This window comes from Protomyctophum parallelum (genome assembly GCF_964188405.1).
Source record: "Protomyctophum parallelum genome assembly, chromosome: 18".
Lineage (NCBI taxonomy): Eukaryota > Metazoa > Chordata > Actinopteri > Myctophiformes > Myctophidae > Protomyctophum > Protomyctophum parallelum.
In genome coordinates, this window is record NC_139716.1 from 19,205,867 (window position 1) to 19,225,439 (window position 19,573).

Here is a 19,573-nt window from a genome sequence, read left to right on the forward strand (position 1 = left end):
TGCAACAAAAAAACTCTGCATGCATGCATGCCAGCAGTTGCCTGACAAATAACTAGCCAATCACAGCGCAGCAGTCCCTCCGGACTATGGGACATGATGTTTTCCAACGAAAACGCCCAGCATCAGGGGCCAGTGGGGAGGGGGCGGTGGGATGGGGGGGGGGGGGTGAAGGGTGATGGGCGGAGGAGGAGGAGGAGAAGGGAAAGGACCCAGAGAGGGACCTCGCGTCACCAGGCTTTCCACCCAGAGAGGGACCTAGGGGGGTGCTCCACTGGCTTGGCTGGCTGGCTCTCATGCATGATAACAAAGAAACATATATACAGGCTCCAGTCCGTTCACACGCACGCATTCACAGACATGCACAGCATGTCAGGGACACAACAATAAGACACTTCAGATGAACTCACTGGATATTATATTTCCGCCGTGGAGTATTTCGCGTGCCTATTTCGACTATACTGTTTTTTTAATATATACCATCCGTGGGACAAGTGAAGTTTTACATAAGCGTTCGACCTGTTAAGGATTCTAATCGAAAGCGACAGACAGCTGATCACACCGGCGGTTCCTCTTTGAAGCCACAATAATGTATCAATTCAACATTAAACTTGAACGACAAAAACAATGATCTGGGAATGTCGGTGAGTATAGGCAGCTTTTCATTTTCAGATTTTCACATGTTGGTCATTCATTGACGAGCAAGCCGGTGGTTAAGATTTAGATTCTCATAGATGTAGGCTATTTTATTTATTTCATATGAAGATCAATAAAATACATAGTGAGTGTCTAACTCGGTTTGTTTTGTACTGTCCATAAACCTTACAGTTGTTGTACAGCAGCGCAGCCTACAGTGATGTACAATATTGCGTGGTGTATTTTAATATGAATTAATTAATGAATTGAATTGATCTCTTCAAACGACTATAAGCCTACCAGTTAATGGTGTGTGTGTGTGTGTGTGTGTGTGTGTGTGTGTGTGTGTGTGTGTGTGTGTGTGTGTGTGTGTGTTTGTGTTTCTCATTTCTGTTCCTCATCCTCTTCCTATTTATGTTTTCCTTATCGACACACCTTTTCCGTCTCTTCTTCCTGGCCAACGTGGAACTTGGACACACACACACACACACACACACACACACACACACACACACACACACACACACACACACACACACACACACACACACACACACACACACACACACACACACACACAGAGAGACAGACAGACAGACAGACTATATAAATGCAGTACACCTCTGTCTGGTGCTCCAGATTTTCTCTTGAACCCCCGCCCCATTTAAACACCCTGTGACCCATTACTATCAACCACAGATGGTATACTGTACACACACACACACACACACACACACACACACACACACACACACACACACACACACACACACACACACACACACACACACACAGCATTGTGTTAATGGAGGTCAGAGTCCACTTTCGGCACTCTGTTGTATTGTTCACCAACTGTTATTTATTGAAGATCACACATTAAAGTGACGTCCATACATTGGATCTGTCAGGCTTATTAGGTAGACCCCTTCGCTCTGAATGAACGCCCCCACATAGCCAGAGCGTGTATGTCTCTGTCTGACAGACTGGAGAATAGAATTGGAAGCTTAAATACATCATGCTGCTATTGAATGAACCAGGTCAAGAGACTGAGGAGAGACAATAGGGCTGTGGCATCCCGGTGGTTAGACACTGAAGGATGTGGGGGAGATTAACCCTAAAGTATGCTTTGAGAGACATTTGGTTCCCATAAGCAGAAACGCACACACACACACACACACACACACACACACACACACACACACACACACACACACACACACACACACACACACACACACACACACACACACACACACATTGTGTTATTCCTGCTGGATATCCAGTGTGTGTGTGAACACACCCTACTTTTAGTGGTGATACTGTATACAGTAGTTCCTCGTGGATAATGATAATAACCTGGGGGCCAAAACTGCAACCTGGACACACAACAAACAAACATACCGATATTACAGTGTTTTGAGTATAAAGTTACACAGTGCCTCTTCTTTCTCCTACACAGAAGTTGCAGTTAGAGGCAGCGTAGATTTGATAATTTGATTTAGCTGGAACTGCTGACTGACTAAATTCTTGAAAAGACATTAAGCCAACACACAACGGTGGGGAAAATGTTAAACGTGGTAAAGGCATTAACCACCTGGAAGGCTGGACCCCACCATACCTATCCTGGGGGGGAACCAAACTAATAGATTGGCTATTTTTGGCTAGATTTGGTGATTTTGTTTTTACATAACCTTACAATGCTCTTATTTTGACCCAATTACTGATAGTCAGTCTCCAGGTTTCCTTCAGAAAATGTATGACACTTATTTACTATGACTCTATGGCATATTAGTAGAAGTCCACTAGGACAGCAGTTCTCAAACGTATGTCCGTGGCAATTTTTTTATTTTGACAAATGTCTACACAAACCAGCATAACGATGACCCCTGAAAAAGAGAGTACCTAAGCTTTGTGGTTAAGGATGAATAGATGGATGGTGCCGGAGAGTAGCGCATATCAGCTTGGTGTTAGTGAAAGACTTCCTGTTTAGTCTTTCAGTAACACTAACAGTAGCTACTGTAAATCATGATGCGATTTGTTGAGTGTTTTAATGTAAACCATCAAAATAAGCATTTTCCTGGAAAATGTGACACCACATCTTTCAGTGCATGAGAAGCTCATAGACTGAGAAGCACTCTATGAGAAGCACTCTATGAGTCTGAACATGACACTTCTTGTCACAAACTTGTCTGACTAGTCTGTGCAGTTTCTTCAAACCCCGTCCAATTAAACAACGTCAAAAACAGGACATTATGTGATGTATCTGTTATGTGCACGGTTGGCTGACAGCCAGTGTGTTGGTGCATGCCAGCCTGCGGCATTTGTAATCATTTAGAATTGAAATCGAGAAATGCAGATAAAGTACTTGGACAGGCATGAGCTACCTTTTAAATATTTCATATGGAAAATTAAGATTAGATATTATACTATATTATGACTGAATAATGTAAAAGAAAGGGTAGGCTTTTATCTACCTAAATAAGTAATCTAAGTTGCATATAACTGAGGAAATGTGCATCAATCAGTAACTGTTGATGCAAATGGAGTCAGAGGCACTTTACAATCTAGGATTGAAATTGAGCTCATGGGAGAAGTACATTCAAAACTCATGTTAGTCGTGGCCAAATGGTTCTCTAAGGAAAGCAGGGAGAAAAGCATATAGCTATATACAAAGATGAGAGAGAACCTGACCTCATTACGTCATTACCTGTGCGCCTACGCCCTACGGCATCTTCATTCTATGATCAGAGATATTCAGATGGCCAGAACTTATAAGGCCAAAGGTGAACCGCATAATGGTGCAAGGTGTAATGTACCACAATTCTTCCACACGAGTAAATTCCTTAAGGAGTTGTACTTGGCCAAGTCAATAGCCTCTTCTCCTGGAATGCTCTATGACTCAGAAAATGACTAACCCTCTTTGGGTCTGGTGTTACATCAGCTGTTGCAGACGCATCAGATAAGCAAAATGCATCTGCTGCATAGCCATTTGAATGGTTTTGCATGAATGGTTTTTATGTATTTATTTAGAGATTGGAATGTGACAACGGCAAAGAGTTGGTGATCCTTCTTTATCTGCTTTATTTGAATGACCAGAACAGAACCAGAATGCGTTGAATGCAGAAAAGGCACACTTGCCTTTTGATGCAAATTAATTTCTGATGTGAATATGTGTGACTTTGCCCCAAGTTTGCTGCATGTGTACCCACCTGCAGTTATTCAGCCTATGTATAACCTTTACATTTTAACGCTAATATACACTTCATCTTATGACAAAAAAATGCTCATATTCAACAAAAGTTATCTGTTTAGCTATTCAGACTGTCAGCTATTCAGACTGTCAGGTGCTTTGCTTAAATATGAATGAATTGTATTGAACCCATGTTTATAGGTGCTCCGATCAGGTTTTCTGGGACTGACCCTGTTCACCAGTTTTTCTCACGATCGGTCGATACCGATCTTGTGCTTAAGGGGAAATTGTTCTTTCATGGTGTTTCACTCTACACAGAGCAATATAATGCTGTATATCACCAGCAACTCGGATTTACTTCAGGCAGCTGGTTTCTGAGAAAGTACATTATTGCTTTGTTAAAATCTCATGATTCATTGTTGGGAATGTTTATACAAAAGGGAGGAGTGGACCTCTTCCAGTCCAAAGTTCTAGTATTCTTTCTCAGTGACGAAGTTCACATTTCACTGAGGAGGGAGCAGCGTGTGCAGCTCCAAGTTATGAGCAGTACAGTTGCAACACTTAATGTCCTATGTTTTAAGGTGCTATATTGAATAGGTTTATTATAGCTATACAAAATGCTCATAACAATTGTCATGGTGGGTCATTTGTGGGTAATTGTAAAAGAGTGTGTTAAAGGGCTATAGTATAGGTGATTGTGATGAGTTGCATTGCCCTTTTGATAAAATGTTATTTGATGGTATTCTCTTCCTCTCTTCACTGTTTAGATCATCATGACTCAACCGCAGTGACCTTTGCCCTCAAGGCCTGGCCTCTGTTTTGGGCAGGACTGGGAGTGAAACACGCTCTGAGGAAAGACCCCACCTGCCATGTCTGTTCCAGAAGCATCTGTATCCCCCACGACCCCTTTACCCCCAAAACCTGAAGCCAGAACTAGACCCCCCATCCCTCAGAAACCATTGCCCCAAAACGACTCCCTTCCTCTGGGAGATAGGACCAGGAAGACTCGCAGTTCTAAAGGAAAGGTCAAAAGGATTGTGGACAGGTTTAGCCAACAGGGGCCTACTACAGGGGGGACGCCCATCAATGGCACAACGGAGCACGTCCCAAAGAAGAATTTCAAACGGGCCCCCACCATAAAGCCCAAACCGTCCCGCAGCAGTCTGCAGATCCTGCCGGATGGAGAGCAAGCGCCTCCGCTGCCCCCGAAGAGTCGCCTCCTTCGGCAGGAGAGTGAACGAGCGCAGAGCGAGACCCTTGGCGGAGAGGAGCGGAATGGCGTCAGCGTTGAATCGGGACGATCAGGTACAGTTGATTTGAATTGTTGAGGAATTCTGTATCTACAGTATCCGTCAGTATTCAGTATTCAGAGGCAAATCTGAGAGACACGTTGCATTTTAAGATAGACGTTTAAAGCTCATGGGATAGGAGAAGTACATCAAACACTAGTGTTGGTTGTTATGTAGTTCTGTAACGAAAGCAGGAAGATAATAGCTTTACAAAGACCATGCCTTTGACTAATACTTACAGTAGCCTAAAGGTGAACAACATAACAATATAAGCTGTATTTCTACCATAGTTCTTCCCCATAGTTAAACCATTCAGTTGATCAGTCAGGTATGAGTTATCATTAAGTGTAGTATTTCATGGCTTATATTATAAATACATTGACAAAGTTGTAGGCTACAAAATACATGATTTTTGTACAATTGTATTTGACAGCTGCCTGTAGTATAGGGCTACTTGCAGACAGGGTGTGTTGTCATTTGTTAGTTTGTGATGCAGGCATTTGCAAGTGCCGCATGTGTACACGCCTTGGTTTGTAATGTAATCACCTAATCCCTATATACTACATTGACGGGCGTACCCCAGGGGTCTATATTTGGTCCTCTCCATATTATCCATTACACCAAATCTCTTAGCCGAAAATAGAAAAGGTTCGCTTATTATGACATGCCCAAAATTGGGACACCAGGAATCATGTGGATAAAGTTACAGTCTAAACTGCAGCTGGACTATGAAGCATGGAGAATAGTAAACATACAGTTCCCTACTTCCCCTGGCTCTAACAGATTGGGTGTGGCATTGTAGGACATATCAGCCCTGTAGCAACACCCTTAATAAACAGGTTCTGTCTGTCATTTGTGCACCTGGATAGGTAAACACATCATCTGTGTGGCTGGGCGGGAATGGATCCCCATTCCATTAGCTGTCGCTACTAGTCTTCCACATTTTGAATAGCCAGCGCAAAAATCCAAAGTGACTGTGCTCGACAGTGTGTACAGAGGGAAGTAGGCTTGCATTAGTTCCCTGCACTCTAAACGAAGTTAATGTACAGATATTGATTTCCATCAGCACTTCATCTCGTTTCCTTTCAGCGCTGCTCTAGCTTTTATTTTGAAGATGTCTTTGGGTTTTTTTTGGCTTTTTGCCTATATTGATAGGATAGTAGTTTAACAGGAGAGAGATGGGGAGTGACATGCAGCAAAGGCCGTCGGGATCGAGACTCGAACCTGCAACGTACTGGCGGGCTACTTTGGAGTCTAGGTGCCCGTCCGGGCCAACTTTGGGCTTTTATAATCTAGGATCCAAAGCCCCTTTCTTGACATTGTGAATACTAGGGAACTTGCCAGCCTTTGTAATCACTCACTCACTCACTGTGTGTGTGAGATTGTAAATTGTAGGCTTGCTAAACTTTGTCCTAATTCTCCAAGTTCACAAAGGTTCAACCTGAACAGGAAAGCAGGCAGCAGAACTAACAATTTAATCAGGTGTAAAAAAAATAATAGAAAGAAACTCCATTTCCAGTCAGACACAGATATCAGTTCCTTGTTTTGTGGTCACAAAACACAGGACAGTTAGTGACTGACATTTGAAATATTTCATATTTATAAATTGTTATTAGAAGTCAATGGGGCTTGGCTCGGGCTGAAAACCTGCCCGAATTTGGAGAAATACATCATCGATATGTCATAGATGACTGACGTCTTAGTTGAGACAGACGTCTCAGGCTGTCCACATGAAGTCTGAGATCCATATTGGAACCACACTGTTCTAATGTTGATCTCGGGATCCACATTAGAACAGTGTAATGAGTATGTGTGACACACAATCTAATAATGCCAAAAGAAGATCAAGGAGGTGAGAGATGGCGAAGGAGAGAGATAAGGACATGAGAAAATGGAATCACAGTGGACAAGAAAGCAAACTAAAAAACTAAATTGAATCTCGGGATCCACATGATTAAATCTTGTGTTTTGTTTGCCTTCTTCAGTCAACTTTGATTACATTTTCTCGTGCACTTCTCTCTCTCCTTCTCTCTCTCTCACCTTCATTTTCTTTTGGCAATATTATTGGAGTAATTTCGTATGGAATGATCCTTTTCAACAATATTTTAAGATACCACTTTGCAGACTCGCTGTATTAGTGATACAGTGCTGGTTTGACAGTGTGTGAGACACACGCACGCACGCACCCACGCACACACACACACACACACACACACACACACACACACACACACACACACACACACACACACACACACACACACACACACACACACAGATGGAAAGGGTTTGCAATGAAAGTAAAGCGACCCCTTTATCTAAGGATACACATGTTCAGGCAGGAAACGCACCAATCAGTCACATGATAATATACGCCTAAATGGAAAAAGACAGATGTATCTGTCTTTTGTATCTTTAAGAGGGTTGAGTGTTAAGTGTGTTACAGTTTAATAAATCTTATGTACAGTACTTTATTGTCTGGGGTCCTTCAGGGGTCTCTAGGTTGCCTCCGTTTTTCTTCCACACCAAAAATCGGCGATCTACAAGATGACAACGGGGGGCATGGAATAGTCATTTGGCTAATGGCGACTCTATGTGTAATGTGTATTGATGTAATGGAGTAAGTTAAAAGGCAGTATATTAGTGGCTTCACACAGAAGAAAAATGATTAAGGACATTTGGCTATATTGTACTCTAAGTGGTTCAAAACCATAGTATGTTGTTTTTTTTTTAATAATTTTTATCCTACGATTTTGCAATAATTTGTTTTCCACCCAGTGTCAATTATCTAATGTAATCCTGGGCGCTACACTCCTCTGCCAACCTGGGGAGCATTGTCATTGTTGTAAGCACAAAATACTTCTCTTTTTGAAAAATCTTCTTCCCTTTTCAGAACTCTAAAGGTCCCCACACACCGAGCTCGCTTTTCGAATTCTTAGCGGCGTTTCTCCATCGGTTTTCTGAAAAACGCGCCCAGTGTGCAACCCACCTTAACTCTGCACACCTTCCTCTCCTTTAGCACCTGACGGAAAGGAGGTGGAGCTCCAGCATGTCGGAGGAGGGGAAACGAAGGCGGAGCGCGGCACGGACACGCCTCTCGGCAGTCCCTGCTGTGACAGGGACTGTAGCTGCGTGTGCCACCTCCAGCGGCCTGGCATGAAACTCATATGGGTGCCCGTGGACGAGGAAGAGGAAGAAGAGGAAGAGGATGAGATTGAGCTGGCGGACGAAGAGGAAGAGGAGGATGGGGAGGAGGAGGAGGAGGAGGTGAGAGACGGTGAAGGGGAGAGCGAGGCAGGGGATGAGGAGGAGGAGGAGGAGGAGGAGGCGGGCGAGGAGAGTGAGGATTGTGTTGTGAAGCAAAAGAAGGAGAAGTTCCACCACGTTTTGGACGTTCTCATCGCGGAGGGTAATAGGAGGAGGTCTGATCCGGGCCCCAAAGCCCTTCTCGCCTCGCTCTCCGTCACACGCTCTCAGTCTCCTCCCATCCCCCCCAAACGGACTCAGTCGCCCCTCTTCCAGCACCAAGAGGAGAGCATCTACGAGGACACGCTATTGGTGGTCACGCCCAAATGGTCCACCATGCCTTCCACCACGGTCTCGTGCCACGAGCTGGACATCCCCATCATCAGGGTGCGGAAACCTGCACGACGCACCAAGCTGTCCTCCAGCAGCTCGGACCCCGCGTCAGAGTTTCTGCCGGACCGGGATCTGCCATCGAGCCCAGACGACGCGGCGCCCGCCATCCCTCCCCGGCGCCCCACGATGGGGCAGCGAGGCGGAATTCCTCTCCCGCAGCCTACGGCGGACGAGTGGCAGTCGCTGAGGTCCTTGTCCCCCGGCAGCTCCACCGGCTCCCTGACGCCTCAGAGGGCGCCCCCTCCACCCCCCAGCAGCCCACTACAGCCACGCAGAGTTCCGCCGCCCAGCACGGACCCCCGGAGGCTCAGCAGTGCCTCCATGCAGTCCCTCACGCAGCCTAGAGGTTGGTCCTGACTCCTGACGAGGCTAACGTACTAAAAAGCTTTTGTGTATTTCATCCATTAAGGCCTCAGGCGTTACATACTAATTCCTACACGGGTTGTGTTTATAAACACGCCCCCGGACAAGTTAAATTTACTGAGGTTAAGGTTAGGGTTAGGTTTAGGCTATCAATCACAGCGACTGTCCAATCACAACGCGTCGACTGCACAACCCATGTAGGCTTTGGTACAGTATGTCGCGCCTCAGGCCGATTCTACAAATGCCGTCCAAAATCGGTAGTTCTCACACTTTCAAGTTTTTTCAAAAATTTCAGAAATAGCAGATGTACAAGCTATTTTTGAATAGCCAACGCAACAATCTAAAATGACACAGATGCTTTCCCGTTTTAATGGGTTAACTGCAAATGATAGAACAAATTGAAGCAACATTTCAGTTTTAGGTTTAAAAGTTTTTAAGGGCAGTGGAATTATTTAGTTTTTTGGATAGGCTTTCTCCAACATCTGTCGGGAACGCTCTGGATCCCCCAGGATGAAGTTACTAATGTTCCTCTGGAGAGGGAAGAGCTCTCTGGTGGAGCTGTTGCCCCCGTGACCCAACTATGGATAAGCGGTTGAAGATGGATGGATGGATGTATAGGCTTTGTTGCTTTCCTATAACACACAGTGACAGAAGAAAGCAGTACTACGTACAGTACTAAGTAAAGAGAAATAAAGTCTGCAAGCTGCGACTTAGCTCAGATGGCGATTATCTTTATTAATAATAATAAAGAAAATCGCGTCAGGAGCATGCAGACTTTACTTTTGATGATTTCTTTTCATTTTCTTCTTCACTTTCTCCAGAACAAGAGGAGAACGGCGCTAAGGAAGAGAGAGAGGACACGGAGGAAGTGCAGTGAGTTCACTCATCGCCCGGATTCCCTTCACGAGTGCCTCGCACTCCGTGTCAGCATAGAGTTTACACCCATCTTATCATAATAACTGATTCAACATGTTTGCCAGATAGGTCTAGGTTACACTTTTCCTTTTTCCTGCCCCCTCCCCCCTTTTCTTTTCTCTGTCTCTCTCTCAGGCGGCCAGTGGCACCGCCCAGGAAGGGCTCTTCGTTTGACTGGGAGTCGAGGCTACAGGATGGTAAGAAAGGCTACCTTGACACCTGACACCTGTGACTCTGACAAGAGCATGTAAATAAAGGTTTTTAGGAGGTGTTGTGTTCGACGTAACATGAAACCAGTTTAGAGCATGTTTGCTGTGCATCATCATCACTGTCGTCATTGTCATCATTGTGTAAATTTCACCTAGGGCCATGTGCAGTCCAGACACAGGACAGACGCTTTAGTGGAGATTTTAGTTTACTAGAAGTCTTTACTAGAAGTCTTCCACTACTGAGGCCTCACACGTCACACCGCCGATTTTGCCCATATATGGATATCTCTGTATCTGTCATTCATGTCCCTTTTATGCCCATATACAGTATGGTGATCCCTGATGTCATCGCTATGTGCCCATATATGGGCATGTGACAGGGTTATGTCTGAGTCATAGTGACGGCTGACAGGCCTTCCATTAACCAATTTTAATATAGGAGGATAATTGTAACCTTTAAATGACTGGCCCCTTTAATGAGCTGTATGCAAAAGGCTCCAGTGTTTTGTTAATTCATTACTTCTTTTGAGTAAATCTGGATTTATCTACTATTAATTATTATTCCAGTCCAAAATCCTTCCATTCCATGCACCTCCTATTATTGAGGGGCGCTATCCCCTCCAACGTCTGCCTTTCAGACATGGCGTCATGTACACGGCAGCCAAGTCTATGGCCAAGTTTGCTCCCTCAAAAATCAGCAAGCCCCCAAAAATCAACAGCCCCCCCACTCGTGACATCATGTGGCAGCCAAGTATATCAATGTTTGCTTTAAGCAGTGACGTCATGTGGGCGCCCCTCACTTCACATTTTTTTAATTCTCTACGAGTGAAATGGTAGTTTTCATAGCAGAATCATAGTGGTGAGGACTAGGAGAGTGTCGTCATTGAGGGGACAGAAATCAGCGCGCGAGCGCTGATCATGTAGTGCTGGAGAGTGACAAGGTGGAGTTTTAAATACATTGTTTTCAATGAGAGCGGTGCAGATATAAGAGATTTTTGGCATGTGTGCAACATGACAACTGTTTTAAAGTATTGTACAGTGACATCTAAAGTCTCTGTCATGTTAATGTTGCACTATTACTAAAATAATATCTAAAATGAAGGGATTTAAGATTATTAAAGCTGGGCTGTTGCTTGAGTCCAGTGCATTTTGTCAACTTCCTGTCTAGGACTTTGTAACTATTCGGGTAGCCCATATCCGAATGCTTATAGAAGCAATGGGGCCGCCATTGGACTGGCCCCACGAAGTGAACGGAGATGTCGTAACTCTCCTTTTATGACTTTGACCTGTCACCTCCGTCACCCTCCCTCCACAGAGCCGCTGTACCAGACGTACCGCGCCACCGTCATCACCAAGGAGATCCGACGGCAGACGGTGTGCCGCAACATCAGCAAGACCAGCGCCGACTACGCCGTGGACTGGAGCTCCCGCCGCACCAGCACGAGCTCGGGCTGCTCAGGCAACGGGGCACCCAGGGGCAGTCCTGTGCCCATGCCGGGCCAGAGCACCCTGTGGCAGGACCTCCCGGCTGTACGGGACAGCGGCGTGCTGGAGCAGCTCAGCCCCGAGGAGTGCAAATACCAGGAGGTAAGGAGGATGGAGGGGTGGGACATGAGTTTTGGAGGAGAGGACATTAGACTATAGATCAGTGGTTTTCAACCAGTGGTCCGGGGACCACCAGTGGTCCTTGAGGGGGTTCCAGTTGGTAGCCAAATGGACCCTTATAGATCTTTAACTCTTGTGTGAAAATTAAACCAAATGTACCCTTACAGATCCATTTGGTGTCAATTCTACACTATTAGAGAGTCTACACTATTAGAGAATGTAGAATAATTGTTATTTTGATCAACGTCTGCCTGTTATCTCTCCTATGGTACCAGCATGGAACTACAACTAAATATTCTTTAGTTTTGGGTCTGAGAGGCTAAATCTCATCAAATGGTGGTCTGTGGCTCAAATGCCGAATAATTAATGGGACTTGATATGAAAATGGTTGAAAACCACTGCTGTAGATAGATAGGCAGTGTTTCTCAGCTTTCTTTAGTTTCACGGACCCCCAATCGATTATCTCTGGGACCCCCAATCACCACCGTAAATTCTATAGTGTTATTTTAGCTTTGAAGACAATTACACACCAGGAGCGATGCGGAACGATGCGAAAAAGCAACGCAGTTATTTCTCATCAAACATTTATTTTGGTGATACCTCATTCATACAGGTTGAGGATTTTATTTGTGCTGAAGTTTGAAAAGTAAATACATCGCTTCATTGCCTCGTTATTAATCGTGCTCAGTGTGCACGTACTCATAATATGGGGCGGCTCAGGGGTAGAGTGGCCGAGAGAATGGCTGGTTGGGAAAACCAGTTTCCAGTTCGAGCCCGGCAGTTTAAATGTGATTTAATCACACAAAATAATCGCTCCCGGTGTGTACGGAGCCTGAGAGTGTACAAATGGAACCAAATTAATCCCCCCATTGGCATGGGTGGACAGATAATTTGTAGCAAGAGCAGTCAAAAAAACAAGCCAGCGCTCCGCTTCTCGGCTGACCCATCGCATGATGCATAATGTTCAATTTAATTTAAAGGGCTTTATTGGCATGAGAAAACAACAACAACATTTACATTACCAAAGCAAACTGGAACAATACAATCAAAACAACGTTTGAACAAAGTTCATTCATGCCCCCCCCCTTCCTCCACAGAGCATGTTCGAGGTGATGACGTCGGAGGCGTCCTACCTCCGATCCCTGCGCGTTTTGACCGACCACTTCCTGGACAGCCGCGACCTGGAAGAGACGCTGATCATCAGGGACCGCAAGACCCTCTTCTCCAACGTCCTCAGGATCCGTGAGGTCAGCGAGAGGTGAGAGATGGAGGGGTTCGGAGTTCAGATAGAAACAGGGAAGCGGGGGGGGGGGGGGGGGGGGGGGTGTTATGGGGTGGGAGCAAAATAGAGCAGTGGTTTTCCACCCTTTTCATATCGGGGACCATTATTTATTCAGCATTTGAGCCACGGTCCATTTTGATGAGATTTTGCCTCTCAGACCCAAGACCAAAGAATATTTTGTTGTCGTTAACGGATAACGATCAAAATAACAATTCTTCTACATTCTCTAATTGTGTAGACTTCTTATGAATTAAGTAATGCAGATGTTTAACAATAATTTAACTCCTGACAGTGTAAAATGAAACCAAATGGTTACTAACTCTTCCATCATTTAGCTGGGGACCACCTGGAACCCCCTCAATGACCACTGGTTAAAAACCACTGGAATAGAAGATATGAGCGGGAGAGTTTATGACTTGAAATGACTTGACACTGGAGAGGAGGAAGCGAGAGAGAGGGGGTGGATGGGTTAGGAAGGACGAGGAAAGATATATGAATGAATGAATGAATGAATGAATGAAATATTTATTTTCGTGTCATGCCACTTTGGCCCATCCCATTGGGATTATATGACACATTTAACAAAGTACATTGAAAACAACTGACATTACAGTCCTTCCTGTTCATATTCCGAAATGCATTATTAAATACATGAATACATATTTGTACAGTATTTGAACAAAAATATATAAATATATATATATGGGATGTGTTTATGGCTGGAACTGAACCCTGGAGTCACTTGATGAAAGAGACGGATAAGATACATATTGAGGGGAAAAGCGACAATGCCATTTCTGATCTGTTGCCAAGTTGTAATAAAGAATGGACTTTGGCCTGCTGTATACAGTCCGGCAGCCAGGCTTGTGGGGTGGGAAATTTGGTACAATATATTATAGTCTTTTTGTATTGGCCTAAAATATTGTCTATATACATACATTCATGAGTCCACTTGCTGACCGGCTGTCAGTATTGAGCAATTGTTTTTTATAGGGGTTTCTTGTGACCCTACCATTAACATCCTATATAAGGCAAAAGAAATCAAACTTTCCTTATGCTTTAAGTAGCATGTGACATGTCAAACTAGGGGGTTTTCACGATTCTGAATCCATTCCAAGCATTAGTTTTGCACAAAACACACTCCTTGGGCTAAAAATGGCCATAGCTACACGGCACACGCTATCCCCCCACTTCCTCCCCCCCCTGACCGTTTGTGGGGATCATCACTGCATGATGCTATATTAACACAATTACCTAGGACTCCCCGGACCCCACTTTGAGAACCACTGATCTATGACGTCTCTAGAGTATGATTTATGACTCCATATTTGAGGAAGGTTTTGGCCCAATCTGACCACCATTCACTTCTATTATATTATGAAATTATAAAATGATGAAAGTCAAAAATGTAAAAACAATATTCACCTCACATGGAGGTACTTCCTTGGCCTACTGGCAGTGTGCACAGCACTGATCAGGCCAGTCTAGTCGTTTAGCAGGATTAGACCCAGACAAACACATGCAGACATACATACAGACAGAGCCATTTGTAGACAGCTCCCCTCCTACAGAGCCACGCCGTAAAACAAAAAGGAGTTTTCTATTATGAGTGACCCTTGACCTCTGCCTTTTGACCCACCATCTAAGGTTCCTGAAGGACCTGGAGGACCGATTGGACGAGAGCTTGGTCTTCACCGACATCTGTGACATCATCCACTACCACTCCCAGCACAACTTCCCCGCCTACATCGACTACGTCCGCAATCAGATCTACCAGGAGAAGACCTACACCACACTCATGTGAGGAGCAATGCTCAACCTGACCCTCTACCACTTTCCCCCTGGTGTCCCTGTTTATATATTTAAATAGGATGTATGTAAGTGAATTTATAAGATTAATAGATACCTTATAGAGTTGCAGAAACCAGCCACCATGGTTCTTTTAACGGACAGTTTGTAGAACAACAGGAAAATCACAATATTGTTGATGGTGACGGACAGGGAGGACGACGGAAAATGTGAGAATGTAGAGAGATGAGAATCGAATCTTTTAAAAAGTTTTTATCTTCCACAATTATTAACCCACATGAAGCCTCGCGTGCGTTCCTGTTCTGGGCATGCCATAATAGGCAAATATATTTGGTGAAAAATAGCAGGTCTACATGCTCAACAAGTTCTGAATTTATCCACAGGAAGAACAATGTGCAGTTTGCCACGGTCATCACTCGTCTCCAAGAGTCGCCTCAGTGCCAGCGGCTGCCTTTCATGTCCTTCCTGCTGCTGCCGTTCCAGCGCATCACGCGCATTAAGATGCTCATAGAGGTGAGCGGCATTGTGTGTAATCGGGTCGCAGTGCAGGAAGTAAATCTAAGGCGGGCATTCTTTGGTCCTGGACTAGAGTGAAAGCCAACCAAAGAATGCCATTATCTGACCTAGAGTGTAGGCGGTACAGCAGGGTATAAAGGTCAGTGATGTCACAGGATTTCTATATTTACTGTGCAAGTACGACTCCTGTGCAAAGACGATTGTAAACAGTGCGGGTTAAGTGTGCTATAGAAAAATACAACACTGGGGTTATCGTACCACAGAATCTGACACAATTGACCCCTCTGCCTGCTTTCCTCTCACATGCCATTTAAATGCCCTAGATTAGAGCTAATCATGGTGCGTTGTGTTGTGGAATGTATCTTCATTCCAGCATAATCTGCCCCACTCCCCTCCTTGACACATGAGCAAACACTGAAGCAGCTCTCGCCTCAACCTTACAACCCTGATTGTGTTTTTCTGTTTTGTTTACTCATCTGAAGAAAAAAAAGTATCCTGGTGTTTTGGCCAGTGCAAAAAATAGACTGTCGTTGTTTGCCATCTCAGAACATCCTGAAAAGAACAAAGGAGGGAACGAATGAAGAGCAGACAGCATCCAAGGCCTTGGCGTCAGTTTCTAAGGTAACCTCCTCCTCTTCCTCCCCCCTTGCCCCTCGCTAAGCCAACATTCTGGATGGTTCTTTTTGTATAACACTGGAGTGGAGAAGACGCATCATTGGCCTCCTCTATTGTCTTGAGTGAAGGATTTCCTATTGTCTAAGTACCAGAGAGAGAGAGAGAGTGAGTCATGCAGTCGTGCTACTGAAGCCAAAGCTGAGCGGTGAAGCGAGATGGAAAGACTGTGCAGCGAGGCTTCTTTAAACAGGGAGCGGTCTGGAGGCATTCATTAAAGGAATGAATGAACCTGATGCTGTCGTCGAGAGACAGCCGGGACTTTTACTGCGTGGCTCTGTAGGAGGCAGAGCCAACTAGAGATTGGTTTGTCTGTCTGTCTCTGTGTGCGTGTGTGCGTGCGTGAGTTTGTCCGGGGCTAAGCTCACAAACGGCCAAATCGATCGCCGAATGTCTAGTGCACAGTGCACACTGCCATTTGGCCCATAATCTATTCCAAAGCGGTACTTAGTATAATACCCCCCAGTAACTGTATAACAGATACAACAATTGGTATATTTGTACAGCAAATCATTGCATACCGAATTGTTTCCACATACAATATACTTAAATTTTTCCGGTTTTGTATTATTTAAAATCTCACCTTGTTGATAGTTTGAACACAGACTCTCTATCTCTGTCTCTCTCTCTCTCTCTCTCTCTCTCTCTCTTAGATCATTGAGATATGTAACACAGAGGTTGGGAAGATGAAGCAGGTAGAGGAGCTTATACACCTGTCCAAAACATTGGAGTTTGACAAGCTCAAGGTAAGGAATGACACCATGCTCGAGGCATATTGCTTCCCCTTTGTATTTCCCATTCCTCTCTCTCTCTCTCTCTCACTCAGTTGCTCTCTCTTTCTCTCTCCTTTTCTCTCTCTCTTCCACTTTGAAGGCCATCCCCATCATTTCCCAGACACGCTATCTGGAGAAGAAGGGCGAGCTACACGAGATGTCCAAAGGTGGAACGCTGTTCAATCTGAGGGCCAAGTTTATCCCCGTCTACCTCTTTCTCTTCAATGACCTGCTCATCATCGCCGCCAAGAAAGGGTCAGTCCTCCTTTCAAGCGTTCAGTTATATTTTGTTCTCTTATAGTGTTGAAAACAGAGCAGACATTAAGATGGATGGAGACTTTGGCGCTCCAAACGGCAACAGATAATGGCCAGACTGAGGGGGGCAGAAGGTGACAAAAATGTCCTTGAAATGGTGGGAAGGAATGCAATTTATCCTTCCTATATTCCTGCAGAAATATATATTGTATTGGGAATACTGGGCCGTGTCCATTGTTCCACACTGTTCAGAACATTGGCATAATCTATTGACAGAATTGGGACATTTCCAGGATCCTTAAATAAATACAAATCTATGTAGTAGAATATGGAGAATTTTTTTTTATGTTCTACCCGTCCTGCTCTTCTTGGACAGGGCGGAGCGTTTCCTGGTGCTGGACCACGCCCATCGCTCCCTGGTGCAAGCGCAGCCCCTTGACGAGAGCGGGAGCGGGCCGAGTCCACTGGAACACTGCTTCAACCTGACGCTGCTGGAGAACCACCAGGGACGCATGATGGAGAGGCTGCTCAAAGCGCCGTCGCAGTAAGTAGGCCAGCAGCGTGCGTGCGTGCGTGCACCTGTGCCCGTGTGCATGCATGTGTGTGGTAATGTACACGTACGTGTGTGCATGCTAGTACTGTACATGCGTGTCCCTTGTGCTTTGATGTTGGCCACATTTTCATGCAAATACTATTAGGCCTGTGTGTGTCATCACGAATGTGGACTTCCCCGTCACTTTGGTTCTTGACATCTGGTCTCTGTACGAAGGTCAGACATGCACAGGTGGATGGCTGCCTTCCCCAACCCCGGCGTTCCAGATGGAGACGAAGAGGAGGTCATCTATGAGGACTGGGGTGAGAAGTTGAACACACACACACACACACACACACACACACACAATGCACTACTGTAATTACATGCATAGAGCACATGTCTCAATGTATTCATTTCCCATCATGCTTTGGCCAGATTGTCCCCAGGTGCAGTGCATAGAGCCATACCTGGCCCAACAGGCGGATGAGCTCACCCTGGAACCCACTGAGATCATCAATGTCATACGCAAAACTAACGAGGGTAAGAGGAATGGAGAGGAGGGTCCTACACCTCCCAATTATCTACCCCAGCAAATGTATTTCCTGACACTTTTCTTGGGACCGGCGGGATCCCAGAAATAACAAGACTAGAGGAAAGAAAGAAAGACAACGAAAAGCTTAACACCGCACTGTGTTAAGCTTTTCGTTTGTTTCGGATGTACAATTGTGATAGCAATCGGCGATCACTTTTCATTTTACTCTAGCCTGACCTCAAACCTTATCGGCTCTTGACAGATATACTTACCGGTACTTCAAAACTTGTGTAAAATACAGTGAGTGTAGTCGTATTCATAAACATTGGAAAATACTGTCATTGGTTTATGGTCATAATTCACACTCTCCTCCCCAACTCTGCTTTGTTTGTACTCCCTAATCCCTAAACGACTGCCTCAACCCTCAACCGTAGCAGTTTATTGAATTGTGACAACTCGATTGCATGACAGAAACCTCTTCCCTGTGTGTTTGTCCAATTCCCTCCTTTTCAACTCTCATCCGCCCTGCATCCTCCCATACCCTCCGTGTCTCCCAGGTTGGTACGAGGGAAACCGTCTGTCCGACGGTCAGAGGGGCTGGTTCCCCGTAGTCAACGTTCTCGAGATCACCAATGAGCATGTGAGGCGGCGGAACCTTCGAGAGCGCTACCGGGTCATGCAGGCCGCCAGCATGGTCACCAATCCCAAGGCTCGGACCATATCTTAGAACCACCGGACCACTGCAGCCGAGCAACGGGGGCGAAAAAGGTTTACATATTTCTGTAAAAATTCCTTATTGTTGAACTGGATTGGAGACTTGGGGGGAACACGGAGTCTGAAAACTGGCCATGGAAGAGAACAAGCCTGTTCAAAACAGAATGAGGAAATGCCCTTGCTATGTTGAACTTGTACAAAGACCATAGAGATGCTGCCACTGTTTAAATGCATCTTGTGCTTGAAGGAGAACCGGCTTATGAGAGGCTTAAAATAAAAGAACATTGTGACATTATTTGAACAGTAGAGGGGAGTCCACAAGATTGTTCATCATCCTGTTTGTACTGTCTGTCTGTCTGTGTGTGTGTGTGTGTGTGTGTGTTTGTGAGAGAGGGGTAGAGCAGGACACTCAATCCTCCTTGTCCCTAACTAGCTGTCTTTCAGGTGGACTATTTGCTACAGTATCAGAGTAGTCCTGAATGAAGACCAGAAGCCTAATATTTCCCTTGGTAAGGGGAACTATATAGATGTTTGGTTTCCTACGTAGGAGACTATGGGTTTAATTGGTGGTTACATGTGCAAATATGTATTCATTGAGAACAGCATGGGTTAGCATTATCACTCTAGAATGTCTTCTTGTAT

At 45.0% G+C, this 19,573-nt stretch overlaps 1 protein-coding gene across 1 annotated transcript; it reads left to right on the forward strand.

The window, feature by feature from the left end:
- Positions 1-238: 238 nt before the first annotated feature.
- Positions 239-19,273, forward strand: arhgef15b (Rho guanine nucleotide exchange factor 15b). Its single transcript, XM_083789271.1, has 16 exons — positions 239-641; positions 4,591-5,128; positions 8,132-9,097; positions 9,936-9,987; positions 10,165-10,226; positions 11,554-11,825; positions 12,941-13,101; positions 14,773-14,925; positions 15,318-15,447; positions 15,997-16,071; positions 16,776-16,868; positions 16,996-17,150; positions 17,527-17,694; positions 17,920-18,005; positions 18,121-18,225; positions 18,775-19,273. The coding sequence occupies exons 2-16, from the start codon at positions 4,693-4,695 to the stop codon at positions 18,942-18,944; spliced, it is 3,084 nt and encodes a 1,027-aa protein (XP_083645397.1). The 5' UTR covers positions 239-641; positions 4,591-4,692; the 3' UTR covers positions 18,945-19,273.
- The last annotated feature ends 300 nt before the right edge of the window (positions 19,274-19,573 follow it).